Source organism: Notolepis coatsorum (genome assembly GCF_963971535.1).
Source record: "Notolepis coatsorum genome assembly, chromosome: 5".
Lineage (NCBI taxonomy): Eukaryota > Metazoa > Chordata > Actinopteri > Aulopiformes > Paralepididae > Notolepis > Notolepis coatsorum.
In genome coordinates this window covers 36,133,506-36,161,178 of record NC_140169.1, presented here as the reverse complement: position 1 = coordinate 36,161,178, position 27,673 = coordinate 36,133,506, and the positions used below count along the sequence as shown (strand labels likewise).

The window sequence follows — 27,673 nt, the reverse complement described above, 5'->3', positions numbered from 1 at the left end:
AACCTGCAAAACCCATATTGAGCTGGAATTAAGTTGAAATGCATTTTTACTTAACTTTACAGCATTATTCAAACGTGATAGGAAGTTTCACATTCTTGTACAAAATAAATATACTGTCTCATAAATATACTCTTAAAATATATATATTTTAACCCCCCTCTCAGTTAATTAATTTCCACTTTCTTTCTCTTCCCTTTCCATAGCAATGTCCTGGTCGCCATTGACAACCTGACGAAGGTTCGCAATTGCATGGTTGCACGGCAAATCCAGAAGTGCATCGAAGACGATTTGGGTATTCATCTCAGCCTGACTGCTATCCGTAGAGCACGTAGGGGCCTCGGCTGGAAATATGGTCAAACTAAGTTCTGGCCAATGATCCGTGACAAAAATAAAGAATTAAGACTCGCACAGGTTTGTTTTTCTTCTATCTATCTATCTATCTATCTATCTATCTATCTATCTATCTATCTATCTATCTATCTATCTATCTATGAGCCGTACTGTATTGTACCCATTCTGCAATCTGTTAAATAAAGTTTTCATTCATTCATCTACAGGCGCACCAGTGGATCGATACATGTGAAACATGGCATGACGTCATATTTACAGATGAGAGCACTGTCGCACTCGAACACTTTGCAAGACAAAGCTTTACGAAAAAAGGCTTTCGTCAAGGTAAACCGGCCCCTAAGCATCCGTTAAAAGTGCATGTTTGGGGCGCGATTTCCAAGCTCGGTCCAGGCCCGCTTGTTATTTTCGATGGAATAATGGACCGTGTCTTTTTTGAAGAATCGATCATCAAAGCAGCCGCCGGTCCGTACATACGAGCTACTTTTGGGAAGAGCCATCGTTTCTTCCAGGATAACGACCCCAAACACAGTGCTGCCAGAGTTTGCATTGCAGCAGAGGGAATCAATTGGGTCAAAACCCCGGCTGAGTCTCCCGATTTGAACCCCATTGAAATTGTGTGGCACCTAATGAAAGATTATATTCGCAGAGAGGCGAAACCTTTCACGAAAGATGCTTTAGTAGCGGCCATAAGGTTTTACTGGCGCAATAAACTAACAGTGGATGTATGTAACAATCTCATAGCTGGCTTGGCAAAAGTGTTGCCCCTAGTCATAGCAAATAATGGAGGTCAAAGTGGTAAATAAGCCAGTTAACGTGTAACCTTGTATCTTGTAATTTGTGTGTGTGTGTTTTAATACAATTCTGAACTCTTGACTTGACTGACAACTTGTTACTTGATATTACTGTAAATCATTTGACATCTATTGCTGACTGTTCATACATTTGTTACAATAAAGATGCAAATAATTGTTATCTCTTGTCCAATCAGACAGTTTTGTATGTAACGTTGTGTTTAATAACAATAACAGTGACGTCACATACTGGATTTACTACATCGCCCTCTGTAGAACACAAATGAGCAAGGGCGCACATAATAATAATAATATATTTAACACCCCCACTCGAACTTAGCTTATTGTGGTACAAAACAAAAATATATATATATATATTCTCCCTCTTTGGCCTGCAATACAAAATAAACAACAACAACAAAAAAAACATATTGGCACATCCATGCTTTTCTTTCACTCTAACTAAGTGCCAAACAAATACTGAGCAAACTTCTTTAGTTGTAGCTTAGTGGCTGGTTTTGACCCCCACCCAACCTCCTCCAATGTACAGTTTCTACGTCAAATGTATATACTCCCTTTTCTTGACTCCTTCTGTATCACAAACAGTACTGTATTTGCAAATCTGGTATGTCATAAATGTATAGATGTAGCAGTACTGACTATCTGTTAGGGCTGGGCGATATGACGATATTATATAAATATCGGGTACAGTTCATTAACTATACACTTTTTCAACGTATCGTGGATATCGTGATGTTTTGCCCAAGAGGATTGTGTCTTGTCAATCTGTCCACACGTTACTCGTTCATATCTCAGCCCGTGCTGAGATATGCCCATTCCGCGGTCTGTTAAAAAAGTTTTCAATCAGACAGATGTTGGAAAGGCTTTTATTATAACATTCGTTGTAGTAAAATCATTATGCCTCATTTAGTCATCCTGTGGAGCACTGGTCTCCTACTCGACGGCCGTGGGGAGCTAACGTTAGTAGCTTTGTTGTTGTTCAGCACACAGGACATTCAGGAAGTCAAACTAATATCGCTTGCCGATTGGTGCTAAGAACAGCAGGGCGGGTGCAAGCGCTGTGACGTAATTGGCAGACTCGACTGTCAATCAAAATTATTATGTTTCCGTCAGAATGAATGAATGAAAACTTTATTAAAAGGTTGCAGAATGGGTACAATACAGTACAGGAGGATGAAGACCAGAAAAAGACTTTCGGCTTTTTTACATAAGGGTCCTCCATTTTCAATTCATCAAAACATTTAGAGACATACATATATACAGTAGTTTCATAAAAATGCTAAAATGCTATTGATTGATTGATTTAAAACTTTATTAACATATTGCAGAATGGGTACAGTACAGCTCAATACATACAATTGTTAAGGGGATGCAGACCAGAGAAAGACTTTAGTCTTGTTTACATCAGGGTCCCCCATTTTCAATTCATCATATTTCATATCTAAATCATATAATATCTCATTGTTAAATATATGCAATATATAATCTAATAATCTAAATCTAATATATAATATAAAAATGCTAAATGCATGGGTATTTTATTTTGTCTTTAATGTTAGCTTGCAAACTCAAATACTGTCTTGGTAAGCCTCATAATGAATTGTTTGGGGTAAAAAAGAAAAACATCGTGATGTGTATCGTGTATCGCCGAAAGGTCAGAAAATATCGTGATATCATATTCAGGCCATATCGCCCAGCCCTACTATCTGTATGTCATGTATGTCATATATGTCCTGATGAATTGAAAATGGGGGACCCTGATGTAAACAAGACGAAAGTCTTTCTCTGGTCTGCATCCCCTTAACAGTTGTGTGTATTGAGCTGTACTGTATTGTACCCATTCTGCAATCTGTTAATAAAGTTTCCAATCAATCAATCAATCCCTAGAAAATGTTTTAATTTTCCCAGATCCTTCATTTTAAACCTCTCAGCAAGCATAATTCTCATCAGATATGGTATTACAGCTTGGTTTGGTAACCTGTCTGTACAATTAAAGTCCAAACTGGTCCGTCTGATGCAGACCGCATGGAAGATCATAGGGGTGAAAGGTCACCCATCCCTGCAGTCTATGTACAACAGGCTACTCTAAGGCAAGCCAATAGAATAGTCTCGAAAACAAGAGATCTAATGTACATTAAACTTGAAAATAGTCTGTCTCGTCTCTCACTCCATCCCAACAGGGGGGTAGAGTGACTAGCCTGTGTAGGTGTGACATTCGATTGATTGGCAACCCCCACACACACCATTGAAATGCTAATTGTTGGGGGACCCTGATGTAAACAAGACGAAAGTATTTCTCAGGTCTGCACCCCCTTAACAATTGTATGTATTGAGCTGGACTGTACTGTACCCATTCTGCAATCTGTTAAAATTTGATTTTACATTTACATTTAGTCATCTACCTATTGAAGCGTTGAGAGAAAAAGACAGCCAAGATTGTACTTTAAACTAAATTACTTTTATTTGCCTGTATTCTAATTACATGCAATGCTTTGGTCCAACAAAGTAGAACTGTAATATGTACTTTCTCAGTCAGTGCTAAGTTCACATCAAAACAAAAGTAGAACTGTAATGTGGACTCTCATATTATTAACATTGACAAACATATTTACAATTAGCATTTTATAAAGTAGAACTGTAATGTGTACTTTCTCAGTCAGTGCTAAGTGCAGTCATCTTATGCAGCATCACTTTTCACATCAAAACACTTATTTAACATGATCAAATAATTATTATAATATTTTTTACTTCACTTTGAAATATTATAGTGAAATATTTTGCAATGTTGTCGCATTTATCTTGTTGAAATCCTCCAACAGGCTCTTTTCTGATTTCTGATTTTCTTTAGACTGTGGCTCAGAACCTTCAATAGTAGATGATCGCAATGTTTATACTTTGTATATAAGGAGGAGGACCTTGAAATCAATTCTAAATGTTACCGATGATTACTGATGTAAACAGGGGGATCCTGATGTAAACAAGATGAAAGTCTTTCTCTGGTTTGCATCCCCTTAACAATTGTATGTATAATTGTATGTAATTGACAAGGGTGATAAATAGCTGATCTATGGGTGAGATTATGGTGCTCCTTGTCTTCTCTGTGTGCAAGAAAGAAAACAAGTGCTGAAGCACTGGCCAGGTAACACCTGTCATCATCTTGCATTTGGTGTCGTTGCTGTCCACAGATGAAGCGGTCAAGGAGCTTGACTCGACCTTGGTTCTCTGTTGGTCACCATCCTCCTTGGCTGCATCACTCTCCTTTTGTATGAAAACGTTATTAACAGATTGCAGAATGGGTACAATACAGTACGGCTCAATACACACAATTGTTAAGGGGATGCAGACCAGAGAAAGACTTTCGTCTTGTTTACATCAGGGTCCCCCATGCGAGTTCTCTCTCTCTCTCTTGGATCAAATAACAAACTCAGCAAGGCCAACGGCTTCCCCCCCACCCAACCTCCTCCAATGTACAGTTTCTACGTCAAATGTATATACTCCCTTTTCCTGACTCCTTCTGTATCACAAACAGTACTGTATTTGCAAATCTGGTATGTCATAAATGTATAGATGTAGCAGTACTGACTATCTGTATGTCATGTATGTCATATATGTCCTGATGAATTGAAAATGGGGGACCCTGATGTAAACAAGACGAAAGTCTTTCTCTGGTCTGCATCCCCTTAACAATTGTGTGTATTGAGCTGTACTGTATTGTACCCATTCTGCAATCTGTTAATAAAGTTTTCAATCAATTCAATCAATCAAAACAGTGGGTGACAATATTGTCACAAGGAAAGATGAAATTACCTACCTGGGTTCCATCTTAGAGGCAAATCTTTCCTGAGATATATATATTGAGAGAGTTCACAGAGATATTCAGTTCATCAATGACATGATTGTAAAGTTGCACACATTCCATGTTAGAACATACTGATAACACAGTTGGATGTATTGATAACAGAGCTAGAACTTAACGTTATGATGCAGAAATATGTGCGATATTGTTACCTTTTTTGGGTGAGAGCAGACACGAGAGCCCGGATGGGAGATGGCTTCCCATCTCTGAAGTGCTTTGGGGTGAAAAGAGAGAAGCCAAAGTTAGCTACAGTAAAAACACCAGCTACTGTAACTAGCGAGGACGAGTAGATATATTTATGTTGGCAGCTAACGTTAGCTAGCTGCTAACGTTGGCTAACTGGGCTGGATACACGATAGCTAGTTCGCAGTTAAAGTCAAACGTTAGCAAATTAATAGTTTGGTCTACGTTTATATTACATGCCGTCAAATATTATGTCTTTATGAATTGACCTTACCTTTGAGCAAACATAAGTGTCCTTGGTAATGGTCTTCACGTTCAGCTGTTTACAACAACACAATCCACCGCTTGCATTTCTCGAGTTTTCTTTTGGGCTTCGGAAAAGGTACAAAAAATATACTCCTCCATCCAGTCTTTCGGGGTACCTGGTGTCCGAATTACAGGTACCCCACGCACAGCGTTTCACCATCAGATATTATGTAGATAATAACATAAAACTGAACTCTTGACAGTGGTTGCGATCACAGCCGTCTGGTTTGATACAACCTAAAATTGATAAATGATAATTGATATGATAAATTATTTGCTTTACACTGTTTATTGTATTCGATTTTTGGATGGATTGGTTGGATTCTTATTATATATTATTACTATTGTATTATGCACATCGTTGCGGGCAATTTCATTTTATAAATAATACAAAAAAATATATATATCAGAATGGGTGGGATTCAAACCCGGGTCGGTAGCTTGAGAGGTATGCCCATAAACCGCTAAACCACGGTACCAGACAAAATAGATCCATTATATTACCGCTTTGACTGCATAAACGCGGATCATTGTTCAGCATTCCTAAGCAATTCGCCGTCATTGTAATTTAAAGGTTTAGAACGCCTATTCACATATACACATATACGCCTGTAGACATATGGTATGGTATTTATTCTAGACAACAAAACATATACAGATCGTTATACAGTATATACTGTGTAGGACGTTGTAGCGTCCGTCTAATGACTTTGCGCCTCCTGGCGGCATAAAATAGAACAGCAGCCTGGGTTCCTAATTCATTTCCACGACGTGATATAACCGTGCGCACGTCGCGGCAAAGCGCCCAGGAAAACTAAAAGCTTCATCTGTACGTCCAAATCATGTTGTTTATCGAGTCATTGGCAATCGATCACTGTGTAGCGTGACGAGCCAGAGTCGCGGGACCTATAGCGAGCACCCGGAAGTACTACGGACGTAGCACAACCTCTATGCCACTTCCTGTTAAAGCGATTGCGCCGATCGGCCACCAGATGGCGCTCCTGAACCGCCAGAGAGCTCAGTGGGTCCTGCTGGTGGATCTCAGGCCAGCGGAGGGGACATATGAATCCGATCGCAGATTTTTGAAATATTGATATAAGGACGCTGTACAGCGTCCCCCGGCAACTTGAGCATGGCCAGCAATGACGTCAAAACACGTTTCATGGCAGTCAAAGTGTTAAATATGTGGTAGTAAAAATAACCTGTGGGAGGATTTCAACAAGATAAATGCGACAACAGTGCAAAATATTTCACTAATATTTCAGAGCAAAAAAAAAGAAAATGCATACTTTTTTTTTCTTTCTTTTTTATATACTGCTGCCCCCTGTGCCTATGCAAATGCCCCCGCATGCCTAGGGTTGCCTACCCCTGCTCTAGACGGTATTTTAGTATGAATGTGTGAATGAAAAAGTAAAACGTTCCTACATCCTGAACGATAGATAATTGATGTTGAATGGGCCATAGTAATGTCAATTTAGCAATACAATTTAAAAAGTTATAGCCCTGCAAAGAAGGTGAACATCTCCATAGACAAATAGAGCTGGCAGAGAGGCTACAAGGATGGATATAAGCTCCGGCAGAGAATGGGTTAAATCATAACAAACGTAGTGCTGAAAATATACACATTGACTGCTGTTTTGACAGGGTTAGGGTCTTTACTCTTGGCAAAAAAAACTAAAAAAAATTAATTCATACGTTCTGTATTGATCGATTTATGGCGTGATAGGAATCTCGGCGTATGGGGTCAGACATAGATATGGTTTTTCTAGGAGAACGGAAATACATACATTCAGTTTTCTTGACGTTAACAGTTAGATGATTAGATTGCAGCCAGTCGTGGTGAAGATCAGAAGATAGTTTTGCGTTTAGAACATCAGGGTTTGGATCAGACAAAATGTAAACTGTCGTCGGCATATAATAAACAATTTGAATGATTACACACCTTAGGAAGATCATTGATATAAAAGAAAGAGTTAAGGACCAAACATGCTACCCTGGGGGACTCCCATATCACAGGATATAGGGGGTGATGTCACATGGCCAATTTGTACCACTTGGGACCTATTGGATAGGTATGAGGAAATCATCATCATCACAGAGGAGGAAAGTTGAAATGAGCTAAGTTTATTCAAGATAATCTGGTGATTCACTATCAAAAGCTTTACGGAAATCAATAAAAATGGCTCCAGTGACATGACCTTTGTTAATGGATCAGCATGGTGCAGATGCAATGCCGAACCTTTGAAGCTGTTTTGCACACGGCACATTTTGCCACTGTTGTGTTTACTTCCCCCGTTTACTTAACGCCCCCCGTTGAGGATGGAGGATGGTGGAACGTTGGTTCTGCTTAAATAGGTGTAAACGCGTGCTGGATCGCCAGAATGGAGCCGGAGCCAGAACCGGAACCATGTCTGCCTGAAAGTGTTCTGTGTGTGTGTGTTTGTGTATTTGTCTATCTATCTGCCTCTGTGTGTCTGCCTCTGTCTGTCTGTCTGTCTAATATATCTGTCTCTCTGTGTGTCTGTTTGTCTATCTAGTATCTACCTCTCTTGTTCATATATTTAGTCTTTTATAATATGGGATGGGTAGAAAAATTAAACAGCAAAGCAATCATCCTTTATTCTTTTTTAACTGTTGTGATGAGAGTTTCATGGTGTCTGTTATTTTGTATATGTCTCTTCTCTCTCTCTTTCCCTCTCTCCTCTACTACATTCCCCGTCTCTCTCATCCCCTTTCTCCCTCTCTCTACCTCTCTCTCCCCTTGCTCTCTCTCTCTACCTCTCTCTCCCCTTGCTCTCTCTCTCTCCCACACTCATTCTGTCCCCCTCTCTCACTCTGCCTGTCTCTCCTGTCCCCCCTCTCTCTGCTGTCTAGATGGTGGAGAGGGGTACAGATCTGCTGAAGAAGATGGAGATCTCTGTGGCCGAGGTAGAGAAGAGGACGGGGAAGAACACTGTTAACATGCAGGAGACGTATACTGTCTACCTCATAGAGACACGGTGAGACTTATACTGTCTACCTCATAGAGACACGTGAGACTTATACTGTCTACCTAATAGAGACATGTGAGACTTATACTGTCTACCTCATAGAGACACGTGAGACTTATACTGTCTACCTAATAGAGACACGTGAGACTTATACTGTCTACCTCATAGAGACACGGTGAGACTTATACTGTCTACCTCATAGAGACACGTGAGACTTATACTGTCTACCTCATAGACACATGGTGAGATATATACTGTACTAAGGCTGAGACTATATGCCATTTGGAAGAATCTAATTATCGATATATATATATATATATATTTTTTTTTAAATATTTATTTTTTTAGCGTTTATCGTTTTATTCTACTGGGCAGTCCAGTAGAGAGAGATAGGTGAAAAACGGGAGACAGAGTGGGGGGAAGACATTCGACAAATAACGACGGGTTCGGGAATCGAACCCGGGTCGGCCGTGCCGCGACTCAGCGCGTTATGTGGTTCGCCACTGGGGCGCCCCAAATATAGATATAAGTTTTATTAGTATTAAAATGTTTATTTTGCAGCAATGGGGAGATTTCCCCATTCAAAACTACCACAGTGATCCTTCTCATTTTATAGTTGGTTGTAGGGGTGGACGGTATAAACGGTATACGGTATAAACGGTATGAATTTGCTCTACGGTATGGATTTTGACTATACCTTGTAACCAGGGAGCGAAATTAACTTTTTGACTCACCGGCCAGTGGCGGGTAGATGGGAAGAGTCTACCCGCCAAGCATATTTCTTACCTGCCAAAATTATTTTGATTAAAAAAATATATATATATATATTTTATATACAACATTTTTTTTTAAATAAAATATATATTATATACTCATACTTGTAGTTGTATTATCTGCGAGACATCGCCACCACGCAATAAGTCAAAATGCTTGCTATCTGCAAACAGCTCCACTGTCTGTGTGTATACTTGAGTAGCCTCCAGCTCCAGCAAGGATTCTCCGGCCCTGCAGCTAGACCCTATATTCAGCTAGACCCTACATTCAGCATGCAAGGATTCTCCGGCGATGCAGCTGGACCCATTTATAACGTTATGGTTATGTTGTCAAATCACATTCAACATGCCCTCAGCTAGAATACGCATTCAATCAATGTTATAAGACATTGATATCAGGAGCTATCTGTAGCTACTGCTAGCCCGGTAGATAACGTTAAGACAATTTAGTTTACTGGGACAGATCGATCTAGCGTGAGGCCGTGAGCTAGCTAACGCGAGCTAGCTAACGAGGGAACGGAGGTATAAGGCACTCGAGTAGACTATTGCTGGAGCATTTGTTGATATCAGTAGCTAGCCAGCTAGATACCGTTAGACAATGCGTTAGCACTAGATGCTGCGGGCGAGCTGCTACCATTCTGGGAGCTTAACGTTAGCACTAGATGCTGCAGGCGAGCTGCTACCATTCTGAGAGCTTAACGTTAGCAGTGGCACTAGAGCTGCGGGCCGCTCTGTGTTGATACGAGCAGAAGCCAATAGTATCCCGCTGCAGGGGGCTGGCCCGGCTGGGCGGATATGACTCGTTGCCACGTTTTTTTTCAAAATAAGAATATCATACGAACCGAATGCTGCTAACTGCCGGAGCCATCGATATTATGACTCTAGCTGCGCTTGGGCCGGAAATGAGACCCGCACAGATCTTCAAAATAAGAGTATCATTATGAACTACACGTCTACACGCCACATGGCGGGCAGGGCTCTCAGTGGCAAGCGCCAAAGGTAAAAACTGAGCGCCCCTGGCGGGCGGCGGGCTTTAATTTCGCCCAGTTGTAACCGGTAGAGCAGCTCTAAAATAGCAATGACGTCATGTAACCACAGCGCGACTATTTCACTGCATTTGCCCCTAAAAATAGATAGAATTAGTCATAGATAATAGATATGTGCAAACTGGAAAAAGTTATTTGGAGGCTTCGCGCAGTGGGCGTGTCAACGCGCAATTGTCATTTCATAATAAACACATATCACTGCGGCGCACAGCAAGTTTCAATTTCAGTTCCTGGCATTTTTAACCAGTCAAGTCAAGAGTTTTATTTGTCACGGCATACAAGTATACAATGAAATGCGGGTGGTCTTGCCCGCAACGATGTGCAATACAGTGGTACAACATGTAATAGAATCCAATAAAAAACAACATTGTGCAATAAACAGGTAACAGGTAACATGGTGGGACATCTCGGTATTTGTACATAGTTATTTACAGGGCATATAGGACATGCTAGGTAGCTTAGGTAGTGCAATACACTGTTACTGTTGTTATACTAATTTAAAGTGACCTTTCCTTTTTGGCCATAAGTGTGGGCGTGTGCGGCATGAGTGTGTGCCTGCTCATGTTAAAGTGTTAAAGTGGCTGCTAGTGTGTGAGCGTGCACAGCGTGCGTGTCGTGTGTGTGCTCATATGTGCTTGTGTGTGGATAGATCAGTGTTCTGTGGCACTCAGTGTTCATTGTTCAAGGCTCTGATGGCCTGGGGGAAGAAGCTGAGCCTAAGCCTCTCTGTCCTAGTAGCTGGGGTTCGCAGGCGTCTGCCTGACCTCAGCAGCTGGAACAGGCTGTTATTGGGGTGGTGGGGGTCTTTCATTATTCTGCAGGCTCTGGATTTGCACCTCTTGTTGTATAGAACCTGCAGTTGAGTGGAGAAAGGGAAGAGATTTCCCTATCGTTTTTCTTATATGAATTATTCTACGTTAATAAAACATACCTGGTGATCAACTACAGTTTGCTGTGAACATTATGATATGCGTGTCGTGTTCTGATAACGACGGCTGGGCAGCGGGAGCTGGAAGCTGGATTTTGCGAGAAGCATATACAGCTGCAGAGCCGCAGAGTAGGGGCGCTTTCAGGTCCGGTCACAGGCCCGCTCAACAGCGCCCCCCACCCAACGGCTGAATTGCCAATGGCTGAATTGGAGTATTGGATGTGATGGAGGAGTGCACTGCATATTGAATGCACAGTGCAGAGTTGCAATTCAACTGAATTTACATGAAATGGGGGTGTTTTAACTAAAACATGACATAAGACCTAGTATTTTAGTATAGTATAAAGCATTTAAATTTGTTTTACATATGCAAATATATCGATATGTGACACCACTTATCGATATCACGCAGTCATTGATAATTATCGATAAGTGGTCTCAGCCTTACTGTCTACCTCATAGAGACACGGTGAGACTTATACTGTCTACCTCATAGACACATGGTGAGACTTATACTGCAGTGTTTCCCCTACTAGTGCCTAAGTTTGCTTTAATCACAGTAACGTTGGCGAGCTAGCTAAATTATACATAAATCGGTTTTCATATGAATCAATCTTCACTAAAACATTAAAAACGGTGGTGCGGCACGGTCTACGGAGATGCAGAAAAAAGCTACCAAATCCATTTCCGAGACAACGCCGAGACTGACTAGCATCGTGCGTAACAAGTCTCAGGGCTAGATCCACAAAGAATGGATTGCACGGTGCTAATTGCACCCTTACTTACAATTCATTATGAAATGAAAATGGGGGACCCTGATGTAAACAAGACGAAAGTCTTTCTCTGGTCTGCATCCCCTTAACAATTGTGTGTATTGAGCCGTACTGTATTGTACCCATTCTGCAATCTGTTAATACAATTTTCATTCAATCAATCACCTTGTTAATATTTATTTACCTAATTTATGTGCAATCGTTTCATTTGAGTTAGAATGGCGCTGCAACGACCGGCTGCCTTTCTGTTCGCTCCGTCGAGACTGTGCTTACTTTTGTTAATATTTATAGTTTTAAGAGTTTTGTCTGTACCAACAGTAGGTGCATTTAATGTGTATGACCGTCAGTCACTTATAGACATCGGATTACGGGAAACTTACCGATTGGATTACTCACTGGACCAGCTTTCCGAACCGCAACAATGGCCTGAGGAGATTCTCCGGAGAATGGGACCAGATCCCTTTGTTCCCGACCCCAGGAACAAAGGATCCAGACGGCGTGGGAAGAGAGCTGGGATCCGTAACAGGCTGAGATCCAGACGCCACCGAACGCCATTACCCAGTATATTGCTAGCCAATGTACAATCAATTGACAATAAACTGGACGATATACGAGCAAGGATTCAATACCAAAGAGACGTCAGAGACTGCAACGTTCTCTGCTTCACCGAGACGTGGCTAGCGCCGGACGTTCCAGACCACGCAATCCAACCGGCCGAACACTTCTTTATCCACCGCAAGGATCGTACAGCAGAGTCCGGTAAACAACGTGGAGGAGGTATTGCCTTCATGTTTAACAACAATTGGAGCGATCCAACTAACGTGAAGGAATTATCCAACCACTGCTGCCCAGACCTGGAATATATAACCATCAAGTGTCGTCCTTTCTTCCTCCCGAGGGAGTTAACGGCGATCATCCTTGTAGGAGTGTATATTCCACCGCAAGCCAGTAACAACGTCGCGCTCTCCAGACTCCACGACGAGGTAAATAGAATACAAGCGGCGAACGTTAACGCCGCCATTTTAGTGCTGGGTGATTTCAATAGCGCCAATCTGAGAAAGGTATTACCTGACTTCTATCAGCATGTGACTTGCAACACCAGAGGCGGTAACATCCTAGATCACTGTTACACGCAATTTAAAGGTGGCTACAAGGCTCATTCTGATAGTGGCTTTGGTAAATCAGATCACGCGTCCATTTTTCTTTCACCAATGTACAAACAGAGAATCAAAAGTACTCCTGTAGTCTTGCGAGAGGTGCAGAAATGGGATTTGACGTCAGAGGAGACGCTCCAGTCTGCGTTTGACTGCACAGACTGGAATGTGTTCCGCGACACAGATAACATTAATGTCTACACGGAGACAGTGCTGGACTATGTTTGTACTTTGGTGGAAGAAACAATCCCCACTACCAAAATGAGAGTTTACCCAAATCAAAAACCCTGGGTAGACAAATCCGTCCGTGAAGCTCTGAGAGAGCGCACCAAAGCATACAACGACGGCCTAGTGGCAGGCAACATGAATGACCACAAGGTGGCGCGATACAACGTAAGGAGGACAGTGTCAGAGGCCAAACGGCGCTACAGGGATAAAATTGAACTCCAGTTTGAACAAGCTGACTCTAGAGCTATGTGGCAGGGGCTCAAAACGATGACAGACTACAAAGGCGCCTCCCTCAAACTGAACAGTGACATCTCCTTAGCAAATGACCTCAATACCTTCTATGCGACGTTTGATGCTGGTAATAACAACACCAGCTCACAAGCCACGGCAATGGGGGGGGGGGGGGGGGGGGTCGGCTGCTGATGGAGGCGCAGTGTTCAGGGTATCAGAGCATGAGGTGAGGCGGACCTTTAAAAAAGTGAATATCAGGAAGGCAGCAGGTCCGGACGGCATCCCCGGCCGCGTCCTAAAAGTCTGTGCCGACCAACTGGCCCCAGTATTCACTGACATATTTAACCTGTCCTTAGAACAGGCTGTCATCCCCACCTGCCTGAAGAAGTCCACTATTATCCCTGTACCCAAAAAATCCAAGCCTGCTTGCCTCAACGACTACCGCCCTGTAGCTCTCACCTCCATAGCCATGAAGTGCTTTGAGAAGCTAGTAAAGGGCTACATCTGCTCCTCCCTCCCCATCAACATGGACCCCCTGCAATTTGCATACCGCCCCAACAGGTCCACGGAGGACGCCATAGCCCATGTGCTGCACACAGCAGCATCACACCTGGACAAGAGGCAGGGGAACTATGTGAGAATGCTATTCATCGACTACAGCTCGGCATTCAATACCATAGTCCCCTCCATACTCATAGCCAAGCTCAGGGACCTGGGCTTGAACTATGACCTCTGCCAGTGGGTCTTGGACTTCCTGACTGGCAGACCCCAGGTGGTGAGAGCAGGCAACTGCACCTCCTCATCCATCACCCTCAACATAGGGGCCCCCCAGGGCTGTGTTCTGAGTCCCCTCCTCTACTCCCTGTACACACACGACTGTGTGGCTCAGCGGAATAGCAATACAATCATCAAATTTGCTGACGACACAGTGGTGGTGGGCCTGATCTCTGCCAACGACGAGAGGGCCTACCTGGAAGAGGTCAAGGTCCTGGTGGGATGGTGCCAGGAAAACAGCCTCTCCCTGAACGTCAGCAAAACAAAGGAGATGATTGTGGACTTCAGGAGGTCGGGGGTCAAGGACTACAGCCCCCTCAGCATCGACGGGGCACCGGTTGAGAGAGTCAACAGCTTTAAGTACCTCGGAGCCTACATATCCGAGGACTTGACATGGACCACACACATTGACAGTGTTGTGAAGAAGGCACGACAACGCCTCTACTTCCTCAGGCGCCTAAGGAAGTTCCAAGTCAGTCAGAAGATCCTTAAGAACTTCTACTCATGTACAATAGAGAGCATCTTGACCGGCAACATCACCTCCTGGTTTGGGAATAGCACTGCACAAGACCGAAGCAGACTACAAAGAGTGACACGTTCAGCCGAACGCACAATTGGAGGGGGGCTCCCCACCCTCCAGAACATTTACAACAAGCGTTGCAAGGGCAAGGCTAAGAGAATCATTAAAGACTCCAGTCACCCGAACAACTGCCTCTTTGAACTGCTGCGGTCAGGCAAGCGATACCGGAGTCTCAAGGCGAGCACAGAAAGACTCAGAAGAAGCTTCTATCCCCAGGCCATCAGGCTGCTAAACGAACAATGAACACTACACAACAACAACCACCAAACGCACATAGCACACACATCCACACGCACACACTCACTTTAAACAAACACACTGTAGCACCCACTCCACACACTTTATAGCACACACCCACTTTAAACAAACACACTGTAGCACCCACTCCCCACACTTTATATTTATTGATGAAGGATTGCACTACAACTCGTACACCTTACTGTAAATTGTACCTAAATTGTACCTCATCCCATTTCTGCTTTGCACTATATAGTACTGTACATTAGTACACTGCATAGTATTGTATATTATATGGTAACTCAGAACATTGTACATATGTCTATACCGAACACTGTGACCTCATTTTCTTCTTCTAAATTACATGCTATACTATGTTATTTGATACTATCTTGTCTAGCACAGTCTCTGGAGCGTAACAGTAAGAAGCATTTTGTATGAAAGTATTCTGTACTTCTGTATGACAACTATTAAAGAAACTTGAGAAACTTGAACTAGTTTTTGGTGCCTACCACCCCCCCTGAAAGAAATCCTAGGGGAAACACTGTACTGTCTACCTCATAGACACACAGTGAGACTGTCTACCTCATAGACACAGTGAGACGTATACACGCATACAAGGTGCCCTTGCTCAGGGGCAATTCGTCAGTATTGGCACCGATGATCGAACCAGCAATCATTTGATTACCAAGCAGCCATAGTTCTTTCTTGATGATTTATACTCTCATGCAGGTAAACGGCACTATATGTTAGTAGTTTGTCCTAACGGTGTGTTGATGTCTCCTGTGTGAAGGCCAGCGGAGGCAGTGCCAGAGGGAGGGACTCCTGCTGCTCCAGACTCTCTCTGGAGGAGATACAGCGACTTCGAGCTGCTCAGAACCTACCTGCTGGTCACATACCCACATATAGTGGTTCCTCCACTGCCTGAGAAGAGGGTGAGGGAGGAGGGAGGGGTGTATGGATGGATGGATGGATGGCTGGGAAAAAAATACAAGTGAATCTATTATTAATGTCTGTTAGGTAAATATTATTAATATCAGTTAGGTACGTCTATTAGTATCAGTTAGGTACCGGGCCAAGATTTATTTCACATCATAAATAGATCAATACAGTTCGTATTAAGTTATGTTGCGTTTCTTTTTCAAATGTAGCCAAGAGTAAAGACCCTAAACCAAATCAAAACAGCAGTCAAAGTGTATATTTTCAGCACTACTTTTGTTTACCAATGATTTGAAGTGTTATTAGCAAAATATGAGCTTATAAAAATCTTTGCGCATTGCACCGGATACCGGATGATTTAGACATGAGGACATGACGGCGTCATGAAATAATTGTAGTCCTAAGAAGGAGGAGACCCAGGGCTTTCGATACAATTTCATAAAACGACACTACCCAGCTCACACCAGCCGCATACAAATGTAGTCCAACCATTTTTCTTTTACAAATATTGACCTGAAAATTGTATTTATATCTCACGGGTCGAACAAACCTCAACGTTATTGCCATAAAATACAATGTATATTGTTTCTTTACCTTTCCGTGAACGTCTAGAAAAAAATCTGCGTTGCAGATACAAAAGTAACTATACTTACAGTAGATTTCATTCAGTCTGTACTGCCCTATAACGGGCGCAGTAACTAAATCCAGATTTAACTCTGCCATTGGAAAGAGGAGATTTCTGCCGATCCATAGATGTATGACGTGGCCATAATAAGGTAATTTATAGGCCTGGGCCATATTCCCCGTACCTGGTTCAACTAAGTCGATCAAAAGTCCCATTATCCAGATTCAATTAACCCGATGTTTGAATCCGCGCTTTCCCTGTTCCTCGAAAGCTGATTCAGTCTCGTTAATTCGAACCAGACTTGATACTCAGGATAAGTGCGCGCGGCCGCCTCACCTGAAAAGACAGCAGGTGTCGATAGCAGAAATCCTGATTTTCTAACGGCATTGATTGATTGATTGATTTAAAACTTTATTAACATATTGCAGAATGGGTACAATACAGTACGGCTAAATAGCCTCGCAGACAAGTTAAATGTATAATCTATAGGCTAATGTTAAGTCCCTCATTACCCCAATCAATCAGATTATATTTCTTTAAATGTGCCTGCTGGCAGTAGGCTTAATGGAATGAATAATCGAATGAGATCTATTGCTAGCGAAAATAATTTGTTCAACTCTTTCAGAATAAGTAGATACAAACAAGCCCAAAGAGCATCTAATTGATACGAATTAATAGATACTTATGAGGATATCTGTACTGTATGCACTCGGTTTAGGTATCATGTACTTTATATATAAATACCCGAAATAACGTGTCAGAGAGGCTTGGAGGCTATACAGTTTCACTATTAATCAGGTTTTAATCTGTTTCGGACATCATCCATACATGCATTGAATTGATTAACCTTTGGTTTATACCAGTGACACATGTTCATCATCAGATAACGGTGCTTGAACAGATAAATGCATTTTCTCAAATGCAATAATGTCAACGGCTCATTCAATTTCTCAAATCCGTCAAACAGCGCATCTCATCAGACATTTTAATCCCAGTTACAATATCACAATAACGTGAGTGACAGTGATACAATTCAACAATCCACAGATTCAGATTCCTCGTAATTCATAATCCACCGTCCATGCATAGACACTTCAATTTATGCTTGAATGAAACACAATCCGGGCGGCGTGTAGCTTAATCCCAGCGGAAGAGTGCAAGAGCGCTTCCGCATTCTTCGCCGCGCATGAGCATGAGGTCCCTGCTTAGTTCAGACGCCCCATTCAACACGGTTAATCACAGATATAATATAATAATAATATATATATACGCGATGGATGCAGCAGGCGATCTTCTTGCTGTCATTACATCCATGTATGTGATTGATTGATTGAAAAGTGTATTAACAGATTGCAGAATGGGTACAGTACAGCTCAATGTGCATCTTCTGTGTTTGTTTCCTTATTTGATCAATTGCAGAGAGTGCTGGGCACTCAGTTACCGGGGCGCGCCGGTCTCCTCACCCGGGGAAATAACACAAACAATTATGCTGAAGCAGCTACGACTCCGAGTACCACATAACCGCATCGCTGCTTCAGCATAATTGTTTGTGTTATTTCCCCGGGTGAGGAGATCGCGCGCGCCCCGGTAACCGAGTGCCCAGCACTCTCTGCGATTGATCAAATAAGGAAACAAACACAGAAGAGAAGATGCACATTGAGCTGTACTGTACTGTACCCATTCTGCAATCTGTTAATACACTTTTCAATCAGTCACATACATGGATGTAATGACAGCAAGAAGATCGCCTGCTGCGTCCATCGCGTATATATATTATTATTATATTATATCTGTGATTAACCGTGTTGAATGGGGCGTCTGAACTAAGCAGGGACCTCATGCGCATGCGCGGCGAAGAATGCGGAATCGCTCTTGCACTCTTCCGCTGGGATTAAGCTACACGCATCCGGGCGCTCCGTTAAGCAAATACATCCACAGCAGAGAATATGAAACTAATCAGAGCCAAACGCCCGATAGGTTTCATTCATTAAAAATATCCCTGCGGGATTCACATTTGCAATGTGCCGTTATTAAAATAACCACATGCAGTGTGTATCGCGACTCCGAGCACCGTATCCGTATAAATATGACGTGCATTATTTAGGACAAAGTAAAAAAAAAATTATATATTTTTTTTTAATAATTTTTTAAACATAACATCAAATTAGACACACAAGCATTAACAGTAAACATCCAATTAAATCACCATTTGAATCATTATAAATGTAGTTTACGAGATATATACCTAATACTTGCTATCTAATACCCTACATACATTTATGCTCTTGCTCGCTCACCCCCCCCCCCGGACCCCCACTTGGATAATCCATCCATTTTCATTTGTTTCTAACCAGGCACTACAATTCATATGCTAGCTTTTATTCTCTCCACCACTTCTAACCAGATTGCAATGTTGGTTTCACTGACACCTAAAATTCTTGCTGTAGAAATGTCTAGATAAATCACATCGAGATAGGTAAGAACCCATACCTTCCGGCAAATTTTTTCCGGTTGAAACCATTGTGATGCTATCAGCTTTTTAGCAGCTGTGAGACCGGATAAAACTAGTCTCTTTAGCTGTATAGGGGCTGCAAACTGAAAAACATCATTCAACAGCAATACAGAGGGGTGTACAGGTATGTTCAGAAATTAGAATTCTGATAATTGCTGGGACACTTCTTTCCAGGACAAAGTAAATCTATAGGCTGAATATGATTTATTATCAGCATTTTAGGTATATTATTTTACATTTCAAAAGCCCCCTCTAGAAGAACGAAGCACAAAAACATAATTCAGAATGGTATAAATGGGATCTAGACTGTGAGAATTATTTCAGGAAGCGAGCTGGGATTTCTTTGCGAGGGTGTGGCCATGGTTTATCCAGCTAACTGAACTAAACCCTGCTCTGGAGCAGGTTCAAACTTTCTGATCTGTTACCATGGTGATTTAGACAATCCGACGTCGGGGAATGGAAAGTTCTGGTTTAAGTCAAGCTATGCTGAAAATTATCTGGCTAACTCAGTTAGCCAGGTACGAGGAACAGGGCCCTGGTATTCTATATTCTATATACAAAAACCCCTGTAAATCATCTGCCCTTTGTTAATTTTCTTAGATTTTACAGATAGTACACTTGATCTCAAGAAAGTCCTGAATGAATAAAAAATTTATATATTTTTTTTAATTTATTTATTAACTTTTGGTCAATGTTAGCATGGTGGTGTTATTCATTATGGAAAAAAACCTGAATAATAATAATTTATATTCTCCTTTGGTTCATTACAATTTACTCAAGCATAGTAACAGACACAATATTTATGACCGTGGGAATACATTCCCTGAGGTCCATAGATGTCCCTAGATACCAAGAACATGCAAATGACCATTGTAGAACCTTACTTGGGTAGGTACTTTTATGTAAATTGTATGTCAATTTAATTAAATTCAAACCTTTATTTATTCTCAAAGGACAATTGAGGCCACCCTCATTTTATTTTTTTTATTTTTTATTGGTCTTTTTCCCCCTCCATTTTCCTCCGATTTTCTCCCATCCCAATGTTAGTCGTATGCCAATTCCCAGTCCCTTCCTGGTCGCTGCGCACTTACCCCCCACAGTCAGATCATCTGGGAGAGTGGAGGCTACCACGTGCTTCCTCCGACACACGTCCAGCCAATCACCGCTTCTTTTCACCTGGCAGCGCGGATTCTCATCGAGAGGGCGTAGCGTGTGGGAGGACCACACTATCCCCCTCGAGTCCTATCCGCGCTTAGCAGGCGCCCCGACCGAACTGTAGGAGTCGCTGTTTACAACGACCCGGACCCACCCCGCCAGCTTCTCCCACCCTCTAATACAGCCAATTGTATTAGTGCAGACGGCCAGCCAAGCTGGTGACAACCCCGGAGCTGTGAGCTGGATTCGAACAGGCGAATCCAGCTCACAGCTCCGGGGCTGGTGACGAACGCAATCTCCGCTCGGCCACCTAACCGCCCCGGCCACCCTCATTTTCAATGTCATCGAGACTTTCATACATTTCAATGCATACATTTTTTATAATATAATAATAAATAATAACAACTCTATCTATATAGCACCCTTGGACCGCAGCCTAAAGTGCCCCACGGTAAGTAGCACAAAATGAACATAGGCATAAAATCAGCATACAGTCGACAGAATAAAAACAATATATAAAATACAGACATAAGAATAAGTATTGCTCGAAGGCTTGTGAACCCCCCCGGAACAGCCAGTCTCCCAAACACCCCACACATCAATCCCCACCACATCCCCATCCAAGACGCACCCCCTGATAAAGCATTTCATGACCGAAGGAAAACACAAACAACCCGCGTGCCACTCGCATCGCCATGCACGGCGACAGGCATGCCACCCCCGCGAGCAGTAGTTAGTAGTTTTATCTTCAGTGAGAGCTGAAGAGAGTTCCATGTAGTAGGGGCACTATAATGAATTATAGTGATTTTCCAAGTTGGGTCTGCATATGGGGAACCTGTGTTTATATAGGGTCTAGAGTTCCAAACTAGTAGTGATATGGCTAGGGCTTAAAAGGTTAATATAATTTAGGTAAATATTATTCATATCGGTTAGGTAAAATTATTATAAATATCAGTTTGGTAATACCAGTTAGGTAAATATATTATTAATATCAGTTCGGTAAATTTCCAAGTGATTGGAACTAGACACTACTAAATGATGTTTAGATCCTATAGCCCGGGAGAACGTTTCCATGGGAACCATCACTTTGACTCATCATAATTCCCCCCTAAACATTTGTTTATAAACCTATCCCTTAACTTAACCTTAAACACTCCCAGCACATAAATAAAATAATAAATAAAAATAACCATACAAACACCCTTCACGGCTATGACGGCTATCAATGAAATGTCCTGACTTGGCCAGGTCTTGCTCGAAAAAGAGATTGTTGATCTCAAGTGACTACCTGGTAAAATAAAGGTTAAATAAAAATGTCCTGATGTTGCCTCTTCCCTTTTCCTGTAGGCAGAGTTTGTGTGGCACAAGCTGTCAGCCGATAACCTGGACCCAGACTTTGTGGAGAGACGGAGAGTCGGCCTGGAGAACTACCTGCTTCGCGTGGCATCACATCCTGTTCTCTCAAACGACAAGATCTTCTTCCTCTTCCTCACAGAGGTCAGTAACTAGACAAACACAGACACGGCCGTTTAAACCCACACAGCTGGCTCAGCATGAGACGCATACATCTGCTGACATGAAGGGAACCCTTGCCCTGTAAAGCTGACCCATTCCACTCTGTCTCAATTGCAAATGGTTGAGAATGCAGCTGCTAGACTTTGAACTGGAACCAAGGAAACTATAAAAGAAGGAAGGGTCGTTGCGTCATGAAGGGTGTGTAGCGCGTGAATGCACATTGGTGCCAAGTGTGGAAATGTTCAGTTCTGCCGACATTGGTCCTCATTCTCGAACATGTTCGTAAGTACTTTTGTAACTATCTAAAAAGTTAAAATTTTTTACAAAAATCCCCCCCCCCGGATTTTGTATTTATAGTCATGACTCAATGAGGCATCGTAAGCATTACACACACACACACTGCAAACTAAATAAATAAGTAATCCAAACGCTGCAGATATAGCTACTGTATAGTGGAATGGACTGTATTAATATGCCATATACCGTCTTGTTCTCTATGATATTATTTATTGTTGGTTTGATTTATCTCTATTGCTTAGAAAGAAAGAAATTTGCGGTGAAACGGCTTAGTGAGGCAGGCTCAGCGCGCGCGTACACACACACAAACACACACGTACTCCTGTATACGTGTGTAATGAATTGTTCCAACAAAGTAGGCTTATATTATCCTAATGACTTGTTTTATTATTATCATTATTAGCGCACACCGGTCTGTCTGAGTTACGACTGCCTTTTTGAGTTTGTAAATCCTACATACATCCCACAACGAATTTACAATACGAAGCCGTTTGAGAATGCCGAATAAGGTCGTAAATCAAGTTACGAAGGAATTCCTTTTTAACTTTCACATATGGCCGTTTGAGAATGAGGACCATTGAGTTGAATGGGATCAGCCATCTCCTCGTTTATGATGACCTGTCATTTAAACGGGTTATTTCCTCAGAGGTCAGAATCATCGTCAATTTGTTGCATTGTTAACTAGGTAACAAGTTCAAGTTCTTTATTTGTCAAATACACAACAATACAGGGGGCATTGCAGGTAATGAAGTTCTTGTGTTCTGAGCTCAGACTCAACAGTGCACAATTAAGAAACATCAATGAATACAAGAATGGTAACAAGGTAGTAGTAGTAACATCAAATAAAATGAGGTAAGATAAAAAAAAAATAAAAAAATCTTGCGTGTAGTGTATGTGCATGGTAAGGTGCAGGGTGTGTGTGTCCAATAACATTAAGTAGTAGTAGTATGATAAATAAAATAAAATATCAAAATGAGGTAAGATAAAATAAAATTGTCAATTTCTACAGGAAGTGCCTTGCATAAAAGTGTGGTGTGTGTGTGTGTGTGTGTGTGTGTGTGTTCAAGAATTTAAGAGGTGTGTGTTCAAGAATTTAAGAGGTGTGTGTTCAAGTGTTTTTTAATAGGGCTATCTCCTGTTCTTGTCCTTGTTCAGGAGTCTTGTGGCTTGTGTGAAAAAGCTGTCCCTGAACTTGCTGGTTCTTGTGCGGATGCTCTGGTACCGTTTGCCAGACGGTAGCAGAGTGAAAGGTTTGTGACTGGGGCGGCTGTGGTCCCTGAGAATGTTCCGGGTTTTCCTTCTGCACCTCTGTGTGTAGAGAGGTCATCCAATCGTTTTAGCCTGTGGAGGAAGAAGAGCCGTTGTCTCACTGTCTTGACAACGATGCCGGTGTGATGAGACCAGGACAGGCCCTCGCTGACATTGACCCCGAGGAACCTGAAGCTGCTGACTCTCTCCACCGCTGTCTCGCCGATGTGAATGGGGGGCGTGCTCTCCCTCCTGGGACTTCGTTTTGCTGACGTGGAGGTTGTTATCCTGGCACCATGTTGCCAGTGCACTCACTTCCTCTCTATACTTCGACTCGTCATTGCCGGTGATCAGGCCAATGACTGTCGTGTCGTCAGCAAACTTGATGATGGTGTTGGAGCTCTGTGTGGCCACACAGTCATGTGAACAGGGAGTACAGGAGGGGGCTGAGTACGCAGCCCTGGGGGCCACCGGTGCTGAGAGTCGGTGTGGAGGAGGTGATGGAGCCCATCCTCACAGCCTGGGGTCTGCCTGTCAGGACATCCTGGATCTAGCTGCACAGGGCCGGGTTGAGTCCTAGGTCCCTGAGTTTGATGGTTAGTTTGGAGGGCACAATGGTGTTGAATGCTGAGCTGTAGTCGATAAACAGCATTCTCACATGTGTCCCTCTGGTCCAGGTGGGAGAGGGCAGTGTGGAGGGTGAGGGCCATGGTGTCGTCTAGAGACCTGTTTGGTCTGTAGGCAAACTGTAGTGGGTCCAATGTGTCGGGTAGTGAGGAGGTGATGTGGGTTCTGACCATCTGCTCAAAGCACTTCATTAGGGTGGAAGTGAGAGCTACAGGACGGTAGTCATTCAGGCAGCATGGCTTTTGCTTTCTTGGGGACAGGGACAATGGTGGTCTTCTTGAAGCATGTGGGGACTATGGACAGTAGCAGGGATGTGTTGAAGATGTCCATGAAGACATCCACCAGCTCGTCTGCACACGCCCTCTGTACTCTGCCAGGGATACCATCCAAGGCAGGAGCCTTTTAAAGGTTTTACACACCTCTGTAATGATTGATATATTGGTTGATGTACTGTATATTTCTTCAGATAGCTGGTATGTCTAGAATTTGAATACATACTTCAATAGAACTGGCACCAAAGTCTGACACCAAGCAGAGCATAGAATGCTGGTATTCTGATGTGATGACGCTTCCTTCTTTTATGGTTTCCTTGACTGGAACCAGGGAATGGCAGCACATTACTCTTACTGGCTCACCTGCACTGCCTGCCTGTGAAATACAGAATTGATTTAAACATTTTATTATTTATTTTTAAAGCCCTCCATGGATTAGCACTACAGTACATTATTGACTTGCTGACTCCTTACTCTGCTCCCAGGTCACTAAGGTCATCCTCACAACAACAACTCCTCTGTCCTTCACTCACGTCTCATAATCAGAGACATGACGGGGCTTTTTCTGTTGCTGCTCTCAGACTTTGGAACAGTCTCCTGTCTCACATTCAGTCCTGTCCTACTATTGACATTTTTAAATCACATCTAAAGACCCACCTTTTTTCTCTTGCTTTTAGTGCAGTTTGAGGTTGCCTTGTTTTATTCCTATCTTATCTTATTATTTTATTGTATATCTGTACTGTATTCTATTGACTTTGGTACTGTTTTGTTGGCATATGTTCAGGGAGCGAAATTAACTTTTTGACTCACCGGCCAGTGGCGGGTAGATGGGAAGAATCTACCCGCCAAGCATATTTCTTACCTGCCAAATTTCGTTGATTAAAAAAAATATATATATATATTTTATATAATTTTTTTTTTATTAAATAAAATATATATTATATAATCATACTTGTAGTTGTATTATCTGCGAGACATCGCCACCACGCAATAAGTCAAAATGCTCGCTATCTGCAAACAGCTCCACTGTCTGTGTGTATACTTGAGTAGCCTCCAGCTCCAGCAAGGATTCTCCGGCGATGCAGCTAGACCCTATACTAATACTCTACATTCAGCATACAAGGATTCTCCGGCGCTGCAGCTGGACCCTATTGGTATAATATTGCGGTTCTGTGGTCTAATCACATTCATCAAGCCCTCAGCTAGAATACGCATTGAATCAATGTTATAAGACATTGATATCAGGAGCTCTCTGTAGCTACTGCTAGCCCGCTAGATAACGTTAAGACAATTTAGTTTACTGGGACATATAGAACCATTCTGAGAGCTTAACGTTAGCACTAGATGCTGCGGGCGAGCTGCTATCATTCTGAGAGCTTAACGTTAGCACTAGATGCTGCGGGCGAGCTGCTATCATTCTGAGAGCTTAACGTTAGCACTAGATGCTGCGGGCGAGCTGCTATCATTCTGAGAGCTTAACGTTAGCACTAGATGCTGCGGGCGAGCTGCTATCATTCTGAGAGCTTAACGTTAGCACTAGATGCTGCGGGCGAGCTGCTATCATTCTGAGAGCTTAACGTTAGCACTAGATGCTGCGGGCGAGCTGCTATCATTCTGAGAGCTTAACGTTAGCACTAGATGCTGCGGGCGAGCTGCTATCATTCTGAGAGCTTAACGTTAGCACTAGATGCTGCGGGCGAGCTGCTATCATTCTGAGAGCTTAACGTTAGCACTAGATGCTGCGGGCGTGCTGCTATCATTCTGAGAGCTTAACGTTAGCACTAGATGCTGCGGGCGAGCTGCTATCATTCTGAGAGCTTAACGTTAGCACTAGATGCTGCGGGCGAGCTGCTATCATTCTGAGAGCTTAACGTTAGCACTAGATGCTGCGGGCGAGCTGCTATCATTCTGAGAGCTTAACGTTAGCACTAGATGCTGCGGGCGAGCTGCTATCATTCTGAGAGCTTAACGTTAGCACTAGATGCTGCGGGCGAGCTGCTATCATTCTGAGAGCTTAACGTTAGCACTAGAGCTGCGGGCGAGCTGCTATCATTCTGAGAGCTTAACGTTAGCACTAGAGCTGCGGGCGAGCTGCTACCATTCTGAGAGCTTAACGTTAGCACTAGAGCTGCGGGCGAGCTGCTATCATTCTGAGAGCTTAACGTTAGCACTAGAGCTGCGGGCGAGCTGCTATCATTCTGAGAGCTTAACGTTAGCAGTGGCACTAGAGCTGCGGGCCGCTCTGTGTTGATACGAGCAGAAGCCAATAGTATCCCGCTGCAGGGCTGGCCCGGCTGGGCGGATATGACTCGTTGCCACGTTTTTTTTTCAAAATAAGAATATCATACGAACCGAATGCTGCTAACTGCCGGAGCCATCGATATTATGACTCTAGCTGCGCTTGGGCCGGAAATGAGACCCGCACAGATTTTCAAAATAAGAGTATCGTTATGAACTACACGCCACACGGCGGGTAGGGCTCTCAGTGGCAAGCGCCAAAGGTAAAAACTGAGCGCCCCTGGCGGGCGGCGGGCTTTAATTTCGCCCCCTGCAAATATGTTATACTGCGGTACTGTTTCGTTTATTTATTTTTATTATTGCTGGAAAAGTACTTTGGTTCGATTCCCGGGCAGCGTGTTGGAAATCTCCTTGAGCAAGACAAAAAGTTCAAGGTGCAAGATGAGGGTATGTATGCCCTCTGTTATATTTGCCCTACAATAATTATAGTTACAATATATATAATCTAATATACCGTAATTCCTCTAATAGTAACCCCGGTTTGTATTTGTTTCAACTGTAGCGGATACCAGGCTTGTATTAGGAGGAGGCATGTATAAGAGAGAGGCCTATATTTCTAATTTTCAAACGGATCATAATGAATAAATCAACATTTTGTGTCAGTTTGAACCCAGTAAAATGCACTGGGTTCATTTATTGAAACCAAGTAAGTACTGTATGAAATATGGTAGTAAACAGTGCAATTACAGGTGGTCAAAAAAAGTTAAATAAAGTAAAATAGTGCAATCACAATACTGGTATAATAATAATAATAATAACTTCGTTTTATACAATTCTGAGGTAGGCTTACTCTCTTGGTAAACATTAACACCATACCATTATATGGTATTTACTGCACAGCCAGGCCAGCATATTACAACAATAACTCTAATATACATGAAACCCGGCTTGTATTAGGAGGCCGGCTTATAATTGCTTAGCTCAACAGCGCACCCGGTCATTAATAGAGACCCGGTTTTTAAT

At 42.6% G+C, this 27,673-nt stretch overlaps 1 protein-coding gene across 2 annotated transcripts in view; it reads left to right on the top strand.

Annotated features, from left to right (window-relative positions):
* The first annotated feature begins 208 nt into the window (after nucleotides 1-208).
* LOC311227920 (sorting nexin-4-like) overlaps nucleotides 209-27,673 on the top strand; it is a 69,900-nt gene continuing 42,435 nt past the window's right edge. Inside the window, exons 1-5 of one of the 2 annotated variants that reach the window (XM_084313781.1) lie at nucleotides 209-411; nucleotides 558-675; nucleotides 8,383-8,507; nucleotides 16,016-16,157; nucleotides 21,801-21,950. In XM_084313781.1, coding sequence (XP_084169907.1) covers nucleotides 592-675; nucleotides 8,383-8,507; nucleotides 16,016-16,157; nucleotides 21,801-21,950 — 501 coding nt within the window. In that variant the 5' untranslated portion in view covers nucleotides 209-411; nucleotides 558-591. The remainder of the gene's footprint in view (nucleotides 412-557; nucleotides 676-8,382; nucleotides 8,508-16,015; nucleotides 16,158-21,800; nucleotides 21,951-27,673) is intronic. The other variant, XM_084313780.1, reaches the window with a different exon arrangement.